This window comes from Quercus lobata, chromosome 4 (assembly GCF_001633185.2).
Source record: "Quercus lobata isolate SW786 chromosome 4, ValleyOak3.0 Primary Assembly, whole genome shotgun sequence".
In the NCBI taxonomy this organism is placed as follows: Eukaryota; Viridiplantae; Streptophyta; class Magnoliopsida; order Fagales; family Fagaceae; genus Quercus; species Quercus lobata.
In genome coordinates, this window is record NC_044907.1 from 41,142,193 (window position 1) to 41,161,080 (window position 18,888).

General features: G+C 36.8%; 3 protein-coding genes across 4 annotated transcripts; all 3 read left to right on the forward strand.

Annotated features, from left to right (window-relative positions):
• The first annotated feature begins 775 nt into the window (after positions 1–775).
• Positions 776–4,136, forward strand: LOC115985199. Its single transcript, XM_031108166.1, has 6 exons — positions 776–1,400; positions 1,657–1,774; positions 1,931–2,213; positions 2,283–2,814; positions 3,121–3,218; positions 3,789–4,136. Exons 1-6 carry the CDS (start codon positions 776–778, stop codon positions 4,134–4,136), a joined length of 2,004 nt encoding a protein of 667 aa, XP_030964026.1.
• Positions 4,137–5,026: 890 nt separating this feature from the next.
• Positions 5,027–11,824, forward strand: LOC115986984 (eEF1A lysine and N-terminal methyltransferase). Of its 2 annotated transcripts, XM_031110420.1 has the most exons (3): positions 5,027–6,840; positions 11,313–11,426; positions 11,535–11,824. In XM_031110420.1, exon 1 carries the CDS (start codon positions 5,074–5,076, stop codon positions 6,439–6,441), a length of 1,368 nt encoding a protein of 455 aa, XP_030966280.1. In that variant the 5' UTR covers positions 5,027–5,073; the 3' UTR covers positions 6,442–6,840; positions 11,313–11,426; positions 11,535–11,824. The 2 variants fall into 2 exon arrangements, with proteins under 2 accessions (XP_030966280.1, XP_030966279.1); XM_031110419.1 differs by lacking the exon at positions 11,313–11,426.
• A 2,025-nt stretch (positions 11,825–13,849) lies between these two features.
• On the forward strand, positions 13,850–14,496 carry LOC115987186 (ribosomal protein S14, mitochondrial-like). The gene has a single exon (XM_031110687.1). It carries the CDS (start codon positions 13,938–13,940, stop codon positions 14,247–14,249), a length of 312 nt encoding a protein of 103 aa, XP_030966547.1. The 5' UTR covers positions 13,850–13,937; the 3' UTR covers positions 14,250–14,496.
• Positions 14,497–18,888: the final 4,392 nt, after the last annotated feature.

Sequence of the window (18,888 nt, forward strand, 5' to 3'; positions counted from 1 at the left end):
TGATTGCTGAGCAGCACCGCCTGGACCAATGATTACTTTAGGATGGAACTGTCGGGGGCTTGAGAACCCCCTGTCAGTTCGAGTGTTGCGCGAACTTGTGCAACGTTGGAAGCCCAAAATTGTCTTCGTGATGGAGAAAAAAATGAAGAAACATCGGATGGAAAAAGAGAAATTTAAAATTGGTTTGTTGAATGGACTAATGGTTCCTAGTGTGGGAAGAAGTGGGGGTTTAGCTATGTTATGGAGTAGGGACATAAAAGTGGAAATTCAAGGCTATTCAGGGAGTTACATTGATGCATTTGTGACTGACCCGGAATCCAGTTTTTAGTGGTGTATCACGGGTTTTTACGAAAATCCTAAAACTCATCAGAGAAAAGAGTCGTGGGATCTTTTGAAAAGCCTTAGCCAAAAGTATCAACTACCCTGGCTATGCCTTGGTGATTTCAATGAAATTGTGTCAGTAGAAGAGAAATTGGGTGGGGTGCAAAGGTCTCAAAAACAGATGGATGAGTTTAGAGAAGCAATACACCATTGTAGGTTCAAGGATCTAGGTTACTGTGGTCCTGAATTTACTTGGTGTAATATGCAGAAGGGTGAGAGTAGATTGTATCTAAGATTGGATCGTGCTTTGGCTACCCCGGAGTGGGTTGATCATTACAAAGATATTAAAGTGCAGCATTTGGTGGAATCCACATCTGACCATTGTGCTTTGCTTATTTCTGATGATACTGTTGTCCAGAAGCAACCCAATTGACGTAGATTTCAATTTGAAGCGATGTGGGCAAGAAGGGAGGAATGCAGAAATATCATCCAAGAAGTCTGGGATGGCAGCCAAGACTTAAACTCTCCTAGTGGGATTGCTGCCAGATTAAGTCATTGTGCTGAAAACCTCTCTAAATGGAACAAAATGGTGTTTGGGCAAATTCCTAAGCAAATTCAGAAGAAGAGAGAGACTCTCAATACTCTTGTCTGTAGGGATAAAGATGGCAACTTAGGAAGTGAGATTAATGTGATAAGAAAAGAGATTAATGAGCTATTGGATAGTGAAGAAATTATGTGGCAACAGAGAGCAAAGGTGCAATGGTTAGGTCTTGGGGATCGAAATACGAAATACTTCCACACTAGGGCTTCAGATAGGAGAAGGAGAAATACTATCTACAGTATTATGGATGAAAATGGGAATTGGCATGATTCTATGGATGAGATTGCAGAGGTGGCGGTGTCATATTTCAAGAGTCTGTATTCTACTTCTTTTCCGACTCGCATTTCGAAAGTCATAGATACTATCCCAACTAAAGTCACTGAACATATGAATCAGCGCCTTATTCAAGAGTTCACAAGGGAGGAAGTGGAGGCAGCTCTAAATCAGATGCACCCAACAAAAGCCCCGGGTTCGGATGGTATGTCTGCTATCTTCTTTCAAAAATATTGGGGTATTGTTGGTAATGATGTCATATGCATGATATTGAATGTGCTTAATTCTAATGTGTCTATGGTAGAGATAAATAGAACAAACATCACTTTGGTACCAAAAATAAAAAAACCCCACGAAAATAACAGATTTTAGACCTATTAGCCTTTGTAATGTTATTTATAAACTCATATCGAAAGTGTTAGCCAATTGCCTTAAAATTATCCTTCCTCAAATTATTTCAGATAATCAGAGTGCGTTTCTCTCTGGGAGACTTATTACTGATAATGTGCTTGTAGCTTTTGAACTTATGCACTATTTAGAACATAAGAAGGATGGTAGGGAGGGTGTTATGGCGATAAAGTTGGATATAAGTAAAGCATATGATAGGGTAGAGTGGGGTTTTATTAAATAAGTGATGGAGAAAATGGGCTTCCATGAAAAATGGATTGAGTTGATCATGCATTGCATCACCTCTATATCTTATTCTATACTTGTTAATGGTGTTGCTTATGGTAGTATTACTCCTACTAGGGGTCTCCGTCAAGGAGACCCAATTTCACCTTATATTTTTCTGTTGTGCGCAGATAGTTTTTCCTCCCTTATTAATAATGCTGCTATGAATCAAAGAATTAGTGGAGTATCAATATGTAGAGGCTGCCCCAAGACCACTAATCTGTTTTTTGCAGACGACAGCCACTTATTCTGTAAGGCAAATAGTCAAGAATGCCAGACTCTTATTGATGTTCTCCAGCTATATGAAGCTGCTTCGGGTCAGAAGATCAATGCGGATAAATCTTCAGTATTTTTCAGCAACAATACCCCGGATGATAGAAGATGTGAAGTGCTGAATATGTTGGGTCCAATGTAGGATACCCGACACAAAAAATACCTTGGACTACCCTCGATCATTGGCAAGTCAAAAGTTGAAATATTTACTGAAGTCAAAGAGAGGGTGGAGAAAAAATTGGCGGGGTGGAAGGAGAAAATGCTTTCTGTGGGTGGCCGAGAGATTCTTATTAAAGCTGTTGCTCAAGCAATACCAACTTACACTATGAGCTGCTTCCAGATCCCAAAAAGTGTTTGTGATGAGTTTGAAGGAATGATGAGAAAGTTTTGGTGGGGCCAAAGGGGTCAGGAATCAAAGATTGCTTGGGTTAGTTGGAAGAAGATGTGTAAGTCCAAGCTGAATGGAGGAATGAGGTTCAGAAATTTACAGGCTTTTAACCTTGCTATGCTAGCAAAGCAAGGTTGGAGGTTGATTTCGAATCCTAACTCTCTGGTGGCCCAAGTCTATAAAGCGAAATATTATCCACATGGTGATGTGTTCAATGCAAAACTTGGTTCCAGCCCTTCATATACTTGGAGGAGCATCTTCAGTGGGTTGGAAGTAGTTAAAAGAGGTACCCGGTGGTGAGTTGGCAATGGCGAAAGGATTTATATTTGGGAGGATAAGTGGCTTCCTACTCCCACAACATATAAAGTAATCTCTCCCCCAAAGCACTTTAATGATTATCCTAGGGTCTCGGCACTGATTGATAGAGATACAAGGAGGTGGAAAAGCGAGGCAGTAAGATCTTTGTTCTTGCCTTTTGAAGCAAGGACTATCCTAAATATTCCTCTTAGCCATAGCCTTCTGGAAGACCAAATCATTTGGGTGGGTAATAAAAAGGGAGAATTCAGTGTAAAGAGTGCTTATTATATTGCAGTTAGGGTGCTAGAAACAATGGAGGAAGGTGAAAGCTCCTCAGGTGATGCTAGGAGCCCTCTTTGGAAGAAACTTTGGCACTTGAACATTCCTCCAAAGGTACGTATTTTTGCTTGGAAAATGTGTATGAATGCTCTCCCTACTTTTGTGAACTTACAAAGAAGGGGTATTAATATTTGTGATATTTGTCCGGCTTGTGGAAAAGAGCCTGAATCTAATTTCCATGTTTTTGTTAAATGTGAAGTAGCCAGGAGAGTATGGAGTTGTTGGGTAAATAATCCCATTGATTTGTTGGATATAAATATAAATATTGTAGATATTGCTTTGAAACTTGTTGAATTGGGTACTGCCTGTGACTTGGAGGTTTTCTTTGGGGTTGCTTGGGCAATATGGTATAACAGGAATAAAATTGTGCATAAGGCCTCAAGTCAAATTCCGGACTAGATTTGGTGTTTTGCTGTAGAATATATTCGTGAGTTCAAAAGAGCCTCAACAATTTGTTCTCAAGGCTTGGCTAAAACAGATGGGAAGTGGACTGCGCCTCCACCAGGCTCTTTTAAAATCAATGTTGATGGTGCCACATCTGAAGATGAAAGGAACTCAAGTGTGGGAGTAGTTATAAGGGATGTAGATGGCAATATTCTTGCTACTTGCTGTAAATATTTACAGGGTCAATATTCTGTGGAGGAAGTTGAAGCTCTGGCTGTGGAGTATGGTCTTCTTCTTGCCAAAGAGCAAAAGCTTTCTCATATTATTTTGGAGTCTGATGCATCAATAGTTGTTTCTAATGTCACAGCAGTTGAAACAAGTGGCAGGCTCGGCCATGTGTATCAAGGTATCCGTGGTTTGTTGTCTTCGTTTAGTAGCTGGAATATTAAGCATGTGAAAAGGGAATACAACAAGGCAGCCTATATGCTCGCACAATATGCTAGACAGAAGGAAGAATCTTATGTTTGGAAGGGAGTTTGTCCTCCCATGGTGGCTCAGATTATTCAGGAAGAGGGTCTGTTAGTTTGATTCTGTATTGAGCTTGCCTTTGGCTTTGTTGTACTCTCTTTTCTATTTGGTAATGAAATTCCAGTTATGTTTCAAAAAAAAAATAATAATAAAAAAAGAGAGTATCACACTAACCTTCATCGTGGTTTTACAAAATGACACCCGCTCCCGAACATTACATAAAATAATACTTCCTCTTAGCATTTGTATAAAACCATTAGATCTTCGTTTACAAAATGTTTTATCTTTATTATTCATCACAAAATTTAAGGGAGGGTACTGTCATTATGTACATACATAGTACATAATTTGGGTAAGCTTTTATTTTTTATTTTTAATAGAATTTTTTAGTAGTGAACTTTTAATTTGTTTGTTTATTTTAGGGCTGTCCATGGGTCGAGCGGGTTGGGTTTTTGTCCAACCTACAACCGACCTGTACAAGATCGAGTGGGTTGTTTTTCAACCTACAACCGACCTGTTACAGTAATGGATTCGTCGGTTTAGATTTTCGACGGGTGGTCGTCGGTTTGGGTGAACTCGATATTCACCGAAATCTACCAAAATGTGGCGAGATCTTGCCAGATCCATCTAAGATCCGATAAGATCTCGTCGGATCCAACGAGATTTCAACCAAATTGTGATGAGAAATCACTAGTTTGGCTAAATCTGGTGTTTATTGTGCCAAAAATCGAAGGATTTAAGTGAAAAAGTGACTGAAATCTAGAAAAAATGGCCGGATTTTAATGGACTTTGGGTGGGTCGGGTTTTAACAAAGATATTTATTGTTTGGTCACTGAATTTTTTTTTTTTTTTAAATAAAAAATTTTGAAGTAGAAAGCTATCTCATCAACAAAGAAAAAGGAAAACTTAAAAAGAAAAAGAAAAGTTGCTAGTATATGATGTGTATATAGTGTTAATGTATCAATTTCCTTGAGTAAACCTTAGAAAGTAAACTCCCATGGCACTCGATCCGACCACCTTCGAAACCTTAACTCCATCTCGCTTCATCACCTTCACCTTTCCCCATCCATCAAATGATCCCAACTCACTCCTCCGAGTCGCCGTCCTCGACTCACCCATCCAACCCACTGAGTCAGCCCGGGTCGCCGCAATGTTCGTCCCCGAGCACCGCAACTCTGACTGGACCTTCTCCACCGAGTCCGGCCACCTCCAGCTCCTCCTAAGTTCTCCCGGAATTTCTCGCCTAATCCTCGTTGGAAACCAACCCATCAACGCTCATTCTTTACCATCAATTTACCGCCGTTCGATCAACAACGATCTCAACAGCCTCGAGGTGAGCTTGAAACCTCTGTTCCTTGCGTTATCTCCTATGTCTTTGTTCAAACATGGAATTCCTGAGATACCCATTTTGAGATACGAAGATAATGTGATTTGTGGGGTAGTTTTAGAGCAATTTGTTGGGTCTTTTGCTGGTGAAATGTTGGTTGAGGATGTGGAAATTGAGAGTGAAGTGAGGGAGTTTCGGAGGCGATTGAGGTTCAAGAGGATGCCAAATTTGATTCAGACGGAGATACGTGTTGTTCCTGAGGTGGGTTTTGGTTCTGATTGTATGGGGATTGGGGAAGTTGAGTTCAGGCCTGATATTCAGGTTTTGGTGCATCCGTACTTGGTGCCAATGGTGGCAGGTCTTTCTTTGGTTGGTCGTTGTATTGAGGAACGGATTCAAGGTGGGTTTAAGCCAAAAGCTTTGTGTATTGGTGTTGGAGGAGGGGCTTTGCTTACTTTTCTAAGAGCCCAATTGGGTTTTGAGGTTGTTGGCATTGAGGCTGACAAGGAGGTTTTGCGGGTTGCAAGGCAGTATTTTGGTTTGCTAGGTAATGAGTCCATTCGGGTAATTGTTGGCGATGCAATAGATGTTATAGAGAAATTTGCATATCATTCAAATGGTGTTCATGAGGGAGAGAATGGTAGTTACTTGTATAATGGCAGTGATGTCAATAACAAATTTGATACCATTATGGTTGATTTGGATTCTAGTGATGCTGAAAATGGTACCAGTGCTCCACCATTGGAATTTGTTAGGAAGCAAGTTCTCTTGGCTGCTAAGTCAATCCTATGTGATTTTGGGATTCTTGCTATAAATGTCATTCCTCCAAACAGATCATTCTACGAGAAACTGATAAATGAATTTCGTGAAGTTTTTCATGAGCTGTATGAAATAGATGTAGGAAATGGAGAGAATTTTGTTGTAGTTGCGACAATGTCACCTACTGTTTCTTCCATTAGTGATTGTGAGAATTCTTTTCTCATGAGACTGAGAATGGCTATTTCAGGCGCATACATGGATTCCATAAGGAAGATTTGAGGTCAAATGATTTATGGAAGTTAGAGGAATATCATTTTCCAAGATCATATTCAAAATTAAAGCATTCTCTAAAGAATGGTCTGGGGATATAATCTATCTTTTATGAGTTCTCCTGAAAGGTACTCAAAATCCTTAGAGGGACCTTGCCCCATAACCTGGGTCCTAATGTTTTTTGAATGTTAAGAATTCCGGTTTGATTGGATGAATATATTGTAGTTGTTGAACCAGAATGGCACCCCTTGTCAGGGGCAGATTGATATATGCTTCTCTTCAACATAAGCTGGAGTTACCAGTGTTTGCTGTGCCTTTAGGAGGAAGAAAATTATGGTCACTTTGCACACTGAGGTTGATTATTTGATGGACATGGAAGGAACATTGATTTTCCAGAGTGTTTTTCGGGTAACAAAGTTTCCTCACATCTCATTTAAATTTTTTAATAAATGTAGGCCATATTACATCTTTGTTCTGAGCAATGTGCATTAAGATATGGTTAATTATGTCTTTGTGCTTCCAGTTAGAGATAAATTTGAAGCTCAATAGGTATTATGTTTATATGTGGAAGGAGAGAGGGGAGGGTCATGTTGGCATAAGTTTCTATTTATGGTGTCTGGAGCAATGATGCATTTAAACTTTGGGTCAAAATTTACCTTATTGTTCTGTGATTCGAACCCTTTGTACACATTGCTCTTAATCTCTAACTAGAGTTTAATTTCTTTGATTTGTAGTCACTAGTTAGCACTCTGTATTTTGAGTCATCCATACCTGATGTAGATTATTATTAGTATATCTGTGTGCATTCTCTCACTCAACAACCTGATTTTACAATTGGGGTGAAGAGTTTGCACCTGACCAAAGGTGTGCCTTTAATCTATTGCATTTACCTTTGTTCAAAAAGTAAGGGTCAGTAGTGCCTTAGGAACAATTCAGCATCGTCCTAACCAAATTGAGCCTTCTCTCCAAGAAGAATCATATTTTTTAGTAACTAGATATCTTTTACTTTTCCACATTTGCTATTATGTTAGTGATCACAATGACAATGTTTCCTGATCTTTTAAAGAGTTGCTTTCATGTAGAATTACAAGCCAATCTTTTCCCCTTGGTTTAGCTTTCAAAACCCAAAAAAAAGTCATGTGACATGATTTAAGCTCAAAGGAAAGAAGGCCTATTAGATCACTTTTAAGAAACATTAACTCTGGAACAAATTGAATATTTTGGATGTTAGAGAGGAGACTTATCCTTTAACAGCTGAGGAAAAGTTAGAACAAGTTAATCTCCGTACTGATATTGAAAAGCTCACGCTTTTAGAAGAGATTAGTTGGAGGCAGAAGTCTAGGGTGCTGCACTTGAGGGAGGGGGATGCCAATACCAGATTTTTTCAAAGGATGGCTATTTCCAATAGAGGAAATAACGGTATTGAGAGCCTTATGGTTGATGGCAGCTTGTCTTCCGATCAAGGTATGATTGCTGATTGTATTACCCAATTCTTCATGTGTTTATACTCTGAGTAGCAAGTTGATCGACCATTTCCAAAAGTCTTGGTATTTCCAATGATATCCGGCGATAATGCGGAATGGTTAGATAGACCCTTTGAGGAGGCAGAAATTTTTGATGTCATACAAAATTTTAATGATGATAAATCGCCTGGACCAGATGGTTATCCAATGGTTTTCTTCCAAGCTTGTTGGGGGATTCTCAAACCTGATCTTATGGCTGTGTTTCATCAATTTTTTGCTAAAAGTTAGTTTGAGAAAAGTTTGAATGCAACATTCATCACTCTTATCCCTAAAAAAAATGCAGCAATTGAAGTCGGGGATTTTCGCCCCATTAGTCTTGTTGGGGGGTTTATGAAATCATTGCTAAGGTCTTAGCCGCTTGACTTCACATGGTCATAGAAGATATAATTTTAGCTTCACAGAATGCTTTTGTGAGGAATAGACAGATTCTTGACCCGGTACTTATTTCTAATGAATGCCTTGACAGTAGATTGAAAATTGGTTTACTAGGGCTAAACTAGATGTTGAGAAGGCTTTTGATCATGTAAACTAGGGATTTCTCATGCAGTTGCTTGAATGGGGTGGGTTCTTTGCTAAGTGGAGGCGGTGGATTTTCCTTTGTATAGCTACAATTCGCTTCTCTATTTTGATTAATGGCACTCCTTAATCCTTATGGGTTTTTTGAGAGCTCGAGGGGGTTGAGACAAGGTGACCCATTGTCTTCTCTGCTGCTTGTCTTGGTTATGGAAGCCCTTGGAAGAATGTTGGATAAAGCTGTCTATGAAGGTTACATGTCAGGCTTTAGTGTGGGTAATTTAGAGAGAAGATCCTTGGTGGTGTCTCATCTTCTCTTTGCGGATGACACTCTAGTTTTTTGTGACATTGATCTAGATTAGATTTTGTTTCTCCGTATGATCCTTATTTGGTTTGAGGCGGTCTCTGGTCTAAAGATAAATTTGGGCAAGTCAGAGTTGGTTCCTGTTGGTGTGGTGCATAATTTTGTCTTACTGTTGAATGTACTTGGTTGTAGGCAAGGTACTCTTTCAATGAAATATTTGGGTCTTCCTTTGGGAGCTAAATTCAAGGATAAGACAATATGGAACCTAATTTTGGAGAAGATAGAACGGAGATTAACAGGATGGAAACGTTTATACTTGTCCAAGGTAGGTAGAGTCACTTTAATTAAAAGCACTTTATCTAATTTACCCACTTATTTTATATCTTTATTTCCTATACCTGTTGCTATGGCTAACCGAATTGAGAAACTTCAACGGAATTTCTTATGGGTTGGCATTGGTGACGAACCAAAATTTCATTTGGTTAATGGGCTCCTGTTTGTACTCCCATTTCTTCAAGTGGCTTGGGGATAAGAAAGGTAAGACTTTTTAATGAAGTTTTGCTTGGGAGATGGCTATGGAGATTTGGGATGGAGAAGGTTGCCCTTTGGAGGCAAGTGATAGAGGGGAAATATGGCTGTGGGTGGGGTTGCTGGTGTACTAGGTCTGTTAATGGTCCACATGGTGTTGGTTTGTTTAAAAATATTAGTTGGGGATGGCCTTCTTTTTCTCGCTAAATTCTATATGATATTGGGGATGGGTCTAGGGTGAAGTTTTGGCAAGACCGTTGTTGTGGTGAGACATCTCTTGCAGTCAGTTATCCTGAATTGTTTAGATTTTGCCGAGATAAAGAGGCTAGTGTGGCTGAGCTTATGAAGTTTGCTAATGGATTCCTCTTTTGGGATGTAAGTTCCTTTAGGGGTGTGCATGCCCGGGAATTGGAGGCACTGTCGGGTTTCATGGATACCATATATGGTGATTTAGTAAAGGGGTTTGGTGATGATAAGATGTGTTGGAAGCCTTATAGAGAGAAGGGTTTCATGGTTAAAAATTATTATAGTATTTTAGTGGGCTCTAATGACTATTGTTTTCCTTGGAAAGGTATTTGGAAGCAGAAGATTCCTTCTTGAGTAGCTTTCTTTGTTTGGACTATTGTGTTAGGGAAATGCTTAATGATTGAAAATTTACGAAAAAGGAAGGTTTGAATATTGGATTGGTGTTACATGTGCAAGTGTAATGGTGAATCAGTTGACCATCTCTTTCTTCATTGTCTGGTTGCTATGGATCTGTGGTCTATGGTGTTTGGTTTGTTTGGAGTAAGCTGGGTTATGCCGCAATCTGTAGTGGGGCTTCTAGCATGTTGGCAAGGCAGATTTGGTCATCATCAGGTATATATGGTTGATTGTTCCCCATTGCTTGTTGTGGTGTCTTTGGAAGGAGAGAAATAGTAGGTCCTTTGAAGATAATGAGAGATCCATACCAAACCTCAAGTTATTTTTCTATAGAACTTTAATCGATTTGTTGGCTGCTTTGCGAAACCAGTCATTTTATTTTTCTATTTTTGATTTCTTAGATTCTTGTAATTTTTGTTCTTGAATTGTTTGACCCATTGTACACTCCCTGCGTACTGGGGTGTTCCTTTTTTTATATCAATAAACTTATTACTTATCAAAAAGGAAAGAAGGCCTTTTAGACTATTAGTCCATTTTGTATGTTTGCTTGCTATCACTAGACTAGTTGGTTATTTATCCATGCTGTGTTCTGTTTATCAATATCCCTTGACTTGATGATAAAGAAAAATCATCGTGACATCAAAAGTTAAAATTTCATTGTATTTATTTAAAAAAATAAGCATTTTAAAAGGTTATGTGACTAGCATGTGACTTTTAATGAAATTAGATGGTTATGATTTATCTGTTATATGAACATGAAGGATAGGATTCTAGGGTTGCTAAATAAGAGTATTATAGTAGCCTCATTTGGGTCATTGATCCTAGGTAGCATTTTCTTGTCTATTATGTGAGATAACATATCTAAATATTGCTTGAGCTCTTGAGCCTAGAATTTGATATTTTATTGTTCAAAATTTAATCATAGTATCTGCTCTTTTTCTGGAATAAAAAACAAGGATCCCTACCAAGGAGATTTGAATGAATGGAGATTAATAAACAAAGGATAAAGTCCACCAATCTAACTGCACACACCAACCAATCCTCCAATTCATCTCGTGCTGCAAGTTCTATGGATCCAGCACCATGAAGGGAGTTTCGTCTTCTATATCATCATTCTCATCCTCGAGACCACTTTCTATGCCTACAATGACCCTTGAATCTTAATCTTTTATCTCCAACCTTTTAATTGCTAAATACATAAAAAAAAAAAAACATAAATTAGATATGAACAAAACAATAGTCTTGTGATAGCAAACAATCTAATATAAAATAGACAGATGGGCCTTCTTTCCTCTGGGCTTTAAATTCTCCTCCATCATCATGGGCTATTTGATGTTTCTTGCTACCAAAATTTGTCTGGACTCTTGTAGAAATTATTGTGAAGACCGAAGAGGCACAAGTTGATGGTTAATAACAGTGGGAAATAGGTTAGCAAATTCCTTTATTGGCATAGGCATGAGAGCTTGCATATCTTAATTTCCATGGTAGGACTTTATTTAAAGTTTGATGTTAATTATCTTTAATTTAGAAACCCCTATTTGTTCATTTGGCTAGTAAGGACTGTTGATAATCTGTTTTTGTTGAGTTTGCAGGTCGTTTAATGTAGGAGACATGTCTTAACTGAGGAGATTTTGTCAAGCCCTGGAATGATCTTTGTTAAGGTATCTTCAAGTTACGAATGTCATTGCTTGTGGAAAAATGTGAGACTTATGGCCTGATAATGGTGTATTGGCTCTTTGATAGAGCCAAGTCCATTTGTGTATAAGATATGTGCATCATTGGGCTTACTGAGCATTTGAAATATATTATAATTTATTTTCTAATTGCTTCATATTTTATTTGAAACTTTTCAATTTTATGTGGAATTCATATTTGGAAGGAGAATGGTGTTCAAGTGATTGCCCAACGATTTGTTTTGCCCCATGTTTATGGTTCCAACCCCATCTTTCCCCTCTCCCTAGTATCTGCCTATTAAAAAAAAGAGATCAACACTCTTTAGGGTGGAGTCTTTTCCTTATCATTATGAAAATTAAAAATGATGTTAATTAGTGTACAATAAAAATAATGTTAGAGTTAATCCCATGTGAAAAATATTTGCACTAATCACAATTTGGATCAAAAATGCATTTGCGAATTGCTTATTTTTGGTGACTTATTTGCATAGTATCTTACTGAAAGATATTGTTTTTGATAATTTTTATGTTAAATATGTTACAAAAAAACTAAAAGTTAGTTTATTTAAAAAAAAATTAAAAGCTAAATTATTTGCTAAAAAGCTGAGACGAAAAACAAAACTTATCTTTAATAATTCTCAAATGACACTAAATCTTGACCCTTCTTTTATAATAAAAGACAATTCCGTTGTATTATCGATCCACTAACACATCTTAATTTAATGGTTAAAAAATACATAAACTTATAGCAGTAGTTATTAGTTTGTGTCCAATGCCGGTCAATTTAGTACCAACGTCCTAGAGACTGTCGAGCTATATGCACTTCAATGAGCCGAGGTAGGAGTTACGGATCTCATGGCTTATAGTTCAAGCTCTATAGGAGCACAATTCTTCTTTTTTTTTTTTTTTTTTTCATAATGCTAACTAACGTGATAGACTATAAGTGGTTGTTTATGATTTTTATATGGATCCACAATTGTTTATTTCATCACTCATAGTCTACCACACTTTCACACACTTTATCACAACTATTCTACGTGGCGGATTATGAGTTGTGAAGAAAAAATAATGAATCCATATGATAGTAATAAACAGTCAATATAATCTGTCATATAAAACAATTGTGACAAAGTGTGTGTAAAAATATGTGGTACTATAATTATTCTAGGAAATATCATTGGTTTTTTGCTATGTTATTAATTCTATTTCGGAACTCGTTTTTGGTTTGGCTAGTGAAATGAAATATTTTAGCATATCGTTTCATGAGTGTTTTGAGATTCTTTATATATATATATATATATATATATATAACCTAAAAGTATCAATTCAATCTCATCAAAGGGAAAAAAATATCAATTCAAAAAAGTGGAATATAGATATAAAATAATGAACTTAATTAAATCATATAAAATAATGATTTTAATTTTCAATTTTTGCTATTCATTCATTAAAGGCAATTAATATTTTGATAGTTTTTCCTATTTCTCATAAGAGTGGAGTTAAAAATTTCCTAAAATAATTTGTTAACAATTGCTCTAAAGATACCCTTAGCAGGATCCTTTCTCTAAACCAACCCCACCACTATCATATCTTTTGATTCATTTTTTTACTTCTCCTTCATCTACGTGGCATGTGTCTTTGGTCTTTCTCTTCCCCTATTTTCATCTCTCTTTTTAGAAAAAAGTTTGATGACACAACAAAAGACACAATTTATACCACAACTTGCCATATGACGAGTTATGGTTGGTAAAGGGGTGATGGTGGGTCCATGTGAGGACACCCCTCCACCAACCACACATGAGCGAATTATGGCATAAGTTGTGCCTTTTGTTGTGACACTGGAACTGCTCCTCTTTTTTTAAGTCCATCTATCACCAAATTCCCAATATTCCCACATCCCAAACCTCATCACAACTGTATATTCAAAATTTCCTTTTAAGTTCCCTCTATACTCTTCTATTCAAACGGTCTGACTCTCACTTAACCTTCTGTCTCTCTTAAGTCTTATCTCCTCCCTCTCTCAGCTTTGTTCATCTCCAACGATTTCTCTGCGGGTCTACTACTCTATATTTCTTGACACTCATCTCATCTTTTAATTTTTGTTCTCATCGTCATCTTCATCTTTTCCTTTTTTTTTTTTTTTTTTTTTTTTTTTTTTTTTTTTTGCTATTGAACATGTATCAGGCGAAAATGGGCCCAAGAAAAATGACAAAAAAAAGAAGGCCCATTAACAATAATCCAAAGTCCAAAAAACCCATTTACATTTCGCTCTACTTCACTTCTACTGAAACGTGAGAAGAGAAACACAGACATCTGACAGCAATGGAGGTCCGCAGAGAGAACCGCAACATCCACGACAACCAGCGCCGTCAACTGGCTAAGCAGTTCGAACTGAAGCGCAACCTGTTCAAGGCTTTCCTCAGAGACCCAGAGCTTCCACCGGAGTTGAGAGAACAACAACAGTACAAGCTAGCCAAGTTGCCTCGAAACAGCTCCTTCACTCGCCTCAGGAACCGGTGCATCTTCACTGGCCGATCTCGCGGTGTGTACCAGTTCTTCCGTATGTCTCGTATCGTGTTTCGTGAACTCGCTTCAAAAGGCGCTCTTGCTGGCATTAAGAAAGCTTCTTGGTAAATACAAAAAATGGTTTGGGTGTTTTTGGAACTGAAATGCCTTTTTATGTTGATTTCTCAGATGGGATTTTTGTTTTTTTTTTGGAAATGGATATGAGTTGTTGTTGTTGTTGTTGACATGGAATCAAAAGATATGTGGTCATTGGAAAATTTTTAGTAGTATGCTGAATTCGATGTTGATAAGAATTAAATTGTGTAACTGTTATTGTTTACAAGGTGGGAATGTTGGATTGTTATGCGTGTTGTTATTGTTGTCGTTGAAGGTTTTATGAGGGTGATTGGAAAGTGGTGATTTTGGAAGGGGTTGTTTTAAGTTTTGGGTTTTGTATAGATTGAAAATAAAATTTGTCTGGATGTTTTTTAGAATTAAAAGCCTTTTTATGTTTTGTTTATGTTGATTTCTCACTTGGGATTTTAGTTTTTGAAATGGATATGGACTGTTTCTGGAATGGATGCTGTTTGGAATTTTAGTACCACATCGGATTTGATGTTAATAAGAATCGAATTGAATTGTGTAAATATTGATTATGAGGTGGGGGAGATTGGATTACTATGCGTTGTTGTTGTTTTTGTAAGGATGGCAAGGGTGATTTTGATGTGAAAGAGGTAGCTTTGGTGTTTATTGTTTTGTAGAGTTGATTGAAGCAAGTGCTTGGATTTGTTTGTCCTATTTTTTTTCTAGTATTTTAGATATGAGGATGTGATTTTGGACTTGGGTTTTACCCTTTGGAAAAGGGTATAATGGAAAAGAATCAAAAGATGGTTGATAGAATTCCATTTGCGTGTTTGGTTTCAAAATCAAAGTCAATAGGATTCCGTTGCATGAGTGAAATGAATTGAAGGGGATGCAAAAGCCTGTTATGATTGTCTTGATTCAAATGGGGCTCAAGCTGGTTGGGCTATCCAAACTATGATTATTAATATCTTAGAACTTAGTAAGTTAATTCCTAGTTGTAGATTCTGCTGGGTTAGTACTTAGTACAGCATGTAATGCTGCTGCTACTGCAAAGCTGGCAGTTAGTATTAGAAGTGCCCTTTGTTGTAATAAGCTCAATCTTCCTAATGTCATCTCAGATGTGTGTAGGTTTGATTGTTCCTGTGCTGCTCTTTTGTTTCTGAAAGTCAATTCATTTGAAATCTCTCTCTCTTTTTTTTTTTGGATAAGTAATTCATTTGAAATCTATAAAAGTGAATTTTTGCTCTTTACTTTTCGATGCTGAAGTTGTGCTGAAGTTGTTGTTATTCAGTGCTCATCAGCTTATGCTGCCTATTGATAACATTGTCTAACTTGAAATATACCCTCTTTCATATGTACAACAATAATAATTGCTTTTGATGCAAAAAGTGAAGGTTTTGGTGTTTATTCCATTGTACAGGTGATTGAAGCTTTTAGTAGTATTTTAAATGTGAGCATGTGATTTTGGACTTTGTTTTACCCTTTAGAAAGAGGGCATAATGGAATTTTCTAATGTTAATTTCTCTTAGATTTAAAAAAGGGTTGTTTCAAAAAAAAAAAATTCCATTTGCTTGTTTGGTTTCAAAATCAAACCCATAGGATTCTGTTGAATGAGAGAAATAAATTAAATTGAATTCATTTAAAATCGGTTCTTTGGTTTGTGGATCCAAGTATCCAACAACTAAGCACTTGAACTTGATGCGGCATATGCAGTGTTATATTCTGAAGCTATTTCCATCATATACTAATATTTATGTGTCCCATATATTTTTGTATGTTGAAGTTTTTGCTCATGCTGCCTATTGATAACATTGTCTAACTTGGACTAGACCCTATCTTTCAGATGAAGAATGAGGTTCATGTGGCTTGTGCTGCCTTTTGATAACATTGTCTGACCTGGATAGTTGGGCTGCACAATGTTAATGATGCTTCATTGCTAACTGTGTTTTAAAGTTCCTTGGGGATGAAATCTAATTCCTGTTCCCATCTATTGGTTGAATAATTTAGGATTGCACAAGTTTCCTTTCCATAGGTCTTCTAGATTTCTTGGTAGGTCTATTAAGAGGGTATCTGTTTTTGTTAAGAGGCTTCAGGATTTTCCACTGACACATATTTCCTCGATTTTGTTACTTAGTGTTTGTGTGTGTTTCTTCCTCGTTTTTGTTTTTTTATTGCTAGCATTAGATGTCAGATTGAAGAATGGTTTAAAAGGGAGGATTCCAATGTCATGCATTCATGCTGATGGAATTTTCTGTACCTTATTACCCTTCTTCAGTATAGTTATTTTGCCAAGCAGTTCAGAAGAAGAAAGAAAGCTTTGAGGCTGCAGGGTTGACTGCCTGCGCATAATCTGATTACCTGGGCATTATAAGAATTTAGAATGATCAAATGATCTAACAGAAAAGTGTAATTCTGTCTGATATTTTTGAATCGCATTGAAGCATCCAGACATAATTTCTTTACTTCAAATCATTTTCTGCAAAATCTAGTACTAGGCACACACTTTTCTTTAAACTTTATTTTATTATTTATTTTATTTTATGGTTTTCACAACTTTTCAAGAGGTATAGGAGTAACATCACTTTCATGGATGTAGTTGAGAGTGATTAGGTAAAAATAGAAAAAATAGTTTCTTATGCTATAATTTGCCTAAATTCTGTCTAAACGGATGTGGATGCTCTTACTATTCAACTCATTTTTGTTATGCATTTAGGAGTTATGAAAAACTTGTGAAAGTTTTGTATCACTCAACTTGTTGAAGTGACCAGGATAAATTTTTATTATATACCAATTATAACAATGATGTTAGCAATTGTGAAAAAGGTTTTTGTATCACTCAGCTTGTTAAAGTTACCATGATAAATTTTGATTATGCACCTATTACAACTGGTACAGGTCCTGTTAGCAGCCTTGGAAAAAAAGTTTCTGTATCACTCAACTTGTTGAAGTCACTATATAAATTAGATAGGCATTACTCCCATGGAATCCTGTAGCTCATTTGATTATGCACTCGCTTCTGTTTGAGTCATTTCTGATTTTTGACAGCTGATGTGAGTAGCAAGCTAGCTTGTTATGACAGGCAGAAACCACTGAAAACTAGAATAGAAAATGCTTGCCAAATGTTCACACCTGATGTCTTTTTACCAGGGGAAAAAAGTTCTGGAAGGATGCTTTAATTGGTTTTATGTTCTAAATAAACCTTGTGCTGGCTTTTGTTTACTTGCAACTTGAAAACTATAGTGGACATTGAGGTAAATACAGCCAGTTGCAGTGTAGATCAAACCCTGTTTGCTTGAACTGGACCATTAGAATTGGAAATTAAGACTCTTTGTCTCTTTCACTTCAATGGGTTGAAAGACTCGCAAGGGATTCATTAAAATTAGGTACCCGACACTTGTGTTAGTTTTAGTGACAGTGCCTATAGAACTCTATATTTGTAAAAAAGGGATTCAGATTTGAAGATTTAAAATGAAGGGTTATGATCAATAATTATTTATATAAAATAATAAATTAGGACCAATTGTTTTCCTCCTTGAATTGTGTGTGAAGATTCAATTTTGTCCTTAAAATAAATAAAAAAAATGTGTACAGATTCAATTTTGTACTTGAATTTCGGTTGTCACTTTAGTCTTTAAAGTTTTGATAATCGCCAATGTTACATTTGCCTCTACTTGTCATCGAAGTACCTTGTACAAATCACGACTCCAAAGTTCAAACTATAAAATTGAAGCTCAGATAATTTGTAATCTATAAAATGGAATTTTATGTAGAATCAGTTCTTTTGGTTTGTGGATCCTGCTACTTGATGCATCTTCTCTATTCAGGGTTATATCCTAAAGCTATTACCACCATTTGCTCCTTACTTTCCGATGCTAAAGTTTTTGTAGCTAATGCTGCCTATTTGATAACACTGTTTGACTTGGACTATTCCCTCTCTTTCATATGCACAATGTTAATGATGTTTCTTTTTGAACTCTGTTTTAAAAGTTCCTTGGGGATTAAATCTGACTTTGTTCCCAGCTATTAGTTCAATTATTTAAGATTGCAAAAGTTTCCTTTCTATTGCTCTTCCTAATTTTTTTTTGTTAGTAGGCCTATAAGAGGGTATACGTGTTTGATAGGAGGCTTCTTCCACTGGCCCCATATTTAATCCATTTAATTCCCTTGTGTTTGTGTGTGTTCCTTCTTCCATTTTTTTAGTAGTATTATATGTCCCAGTGAAGACTAGTCTGGAATGGACTCTTCAATCTCATTCTGATGGAATTTTACATACCTTAAGTCACCATTCTTCAACTATAATTATCTTGCCAAGCAGCCTGAAAGGAGGAAAGGGTTGAGGGTGCAGGGTTGACTGCATATGCAAAACATGATTCTTCGGGCACTCTTAAGAATTTCAACACCATTGCTGCCTTGATCAGTCTCTTTCTTCAGATCTTGAACTTGCTAGTTTCATCATGCCATCAAGTTGTGTTCTTTTAGTGTAAAGCTTGCCTGTTGAGCAAGCCCCATTTTATGCCTAGACATGAGGATGAGAGTCATGTTGTAGTTCTTCACCTAGTTCATTCAAACATTTGAGGTACAATAAAAGTCCCCTCATATTTGGCGTTTATGTATTTATAGCATTTTTATTGATGATTTATTATGAGTCACTTACCTTTACCATATGAAGGATCTAGAGTTGTAT

Bases quoted from the DNA above. Each gene is read 5' to 3' on its own strand.
- LOC115986984 (XM_031110420.1), top strand. From the start codon at position 5,074: ATGGCACTCGATCCGACCACCTTCGAAACCTTAACTCCATCTCGCTTC.
- LOC115985199 (XM_031108166.1), top strand. From the start codon at position 776: ATGTGGGCAAGAAGGGAGGAATGCAGAAATATCATCCAAGAAGTCTGG. The intron at 2,214-2,282 runs GTATTTTTCAGC...GGTCCAATGTAG, and splicing joins TCAATGCGGATAAATCTTCA to GATACCCGACACAAAAAATA. The intron at 3,219-3,788 runs GTACGTATTTTT...AAATATTTACAG, and splicing joins ACTTGAACATTCCTCCAAAG to GGTCAATATTCTGTGGAGGA.
- LOC115987186 (XM_031110687.1), top strand. From the start codon at position 13,938: ATGGAGGTCCGCAGAGAGAACCGCAACATCCACGACAACCAGCGCCGT.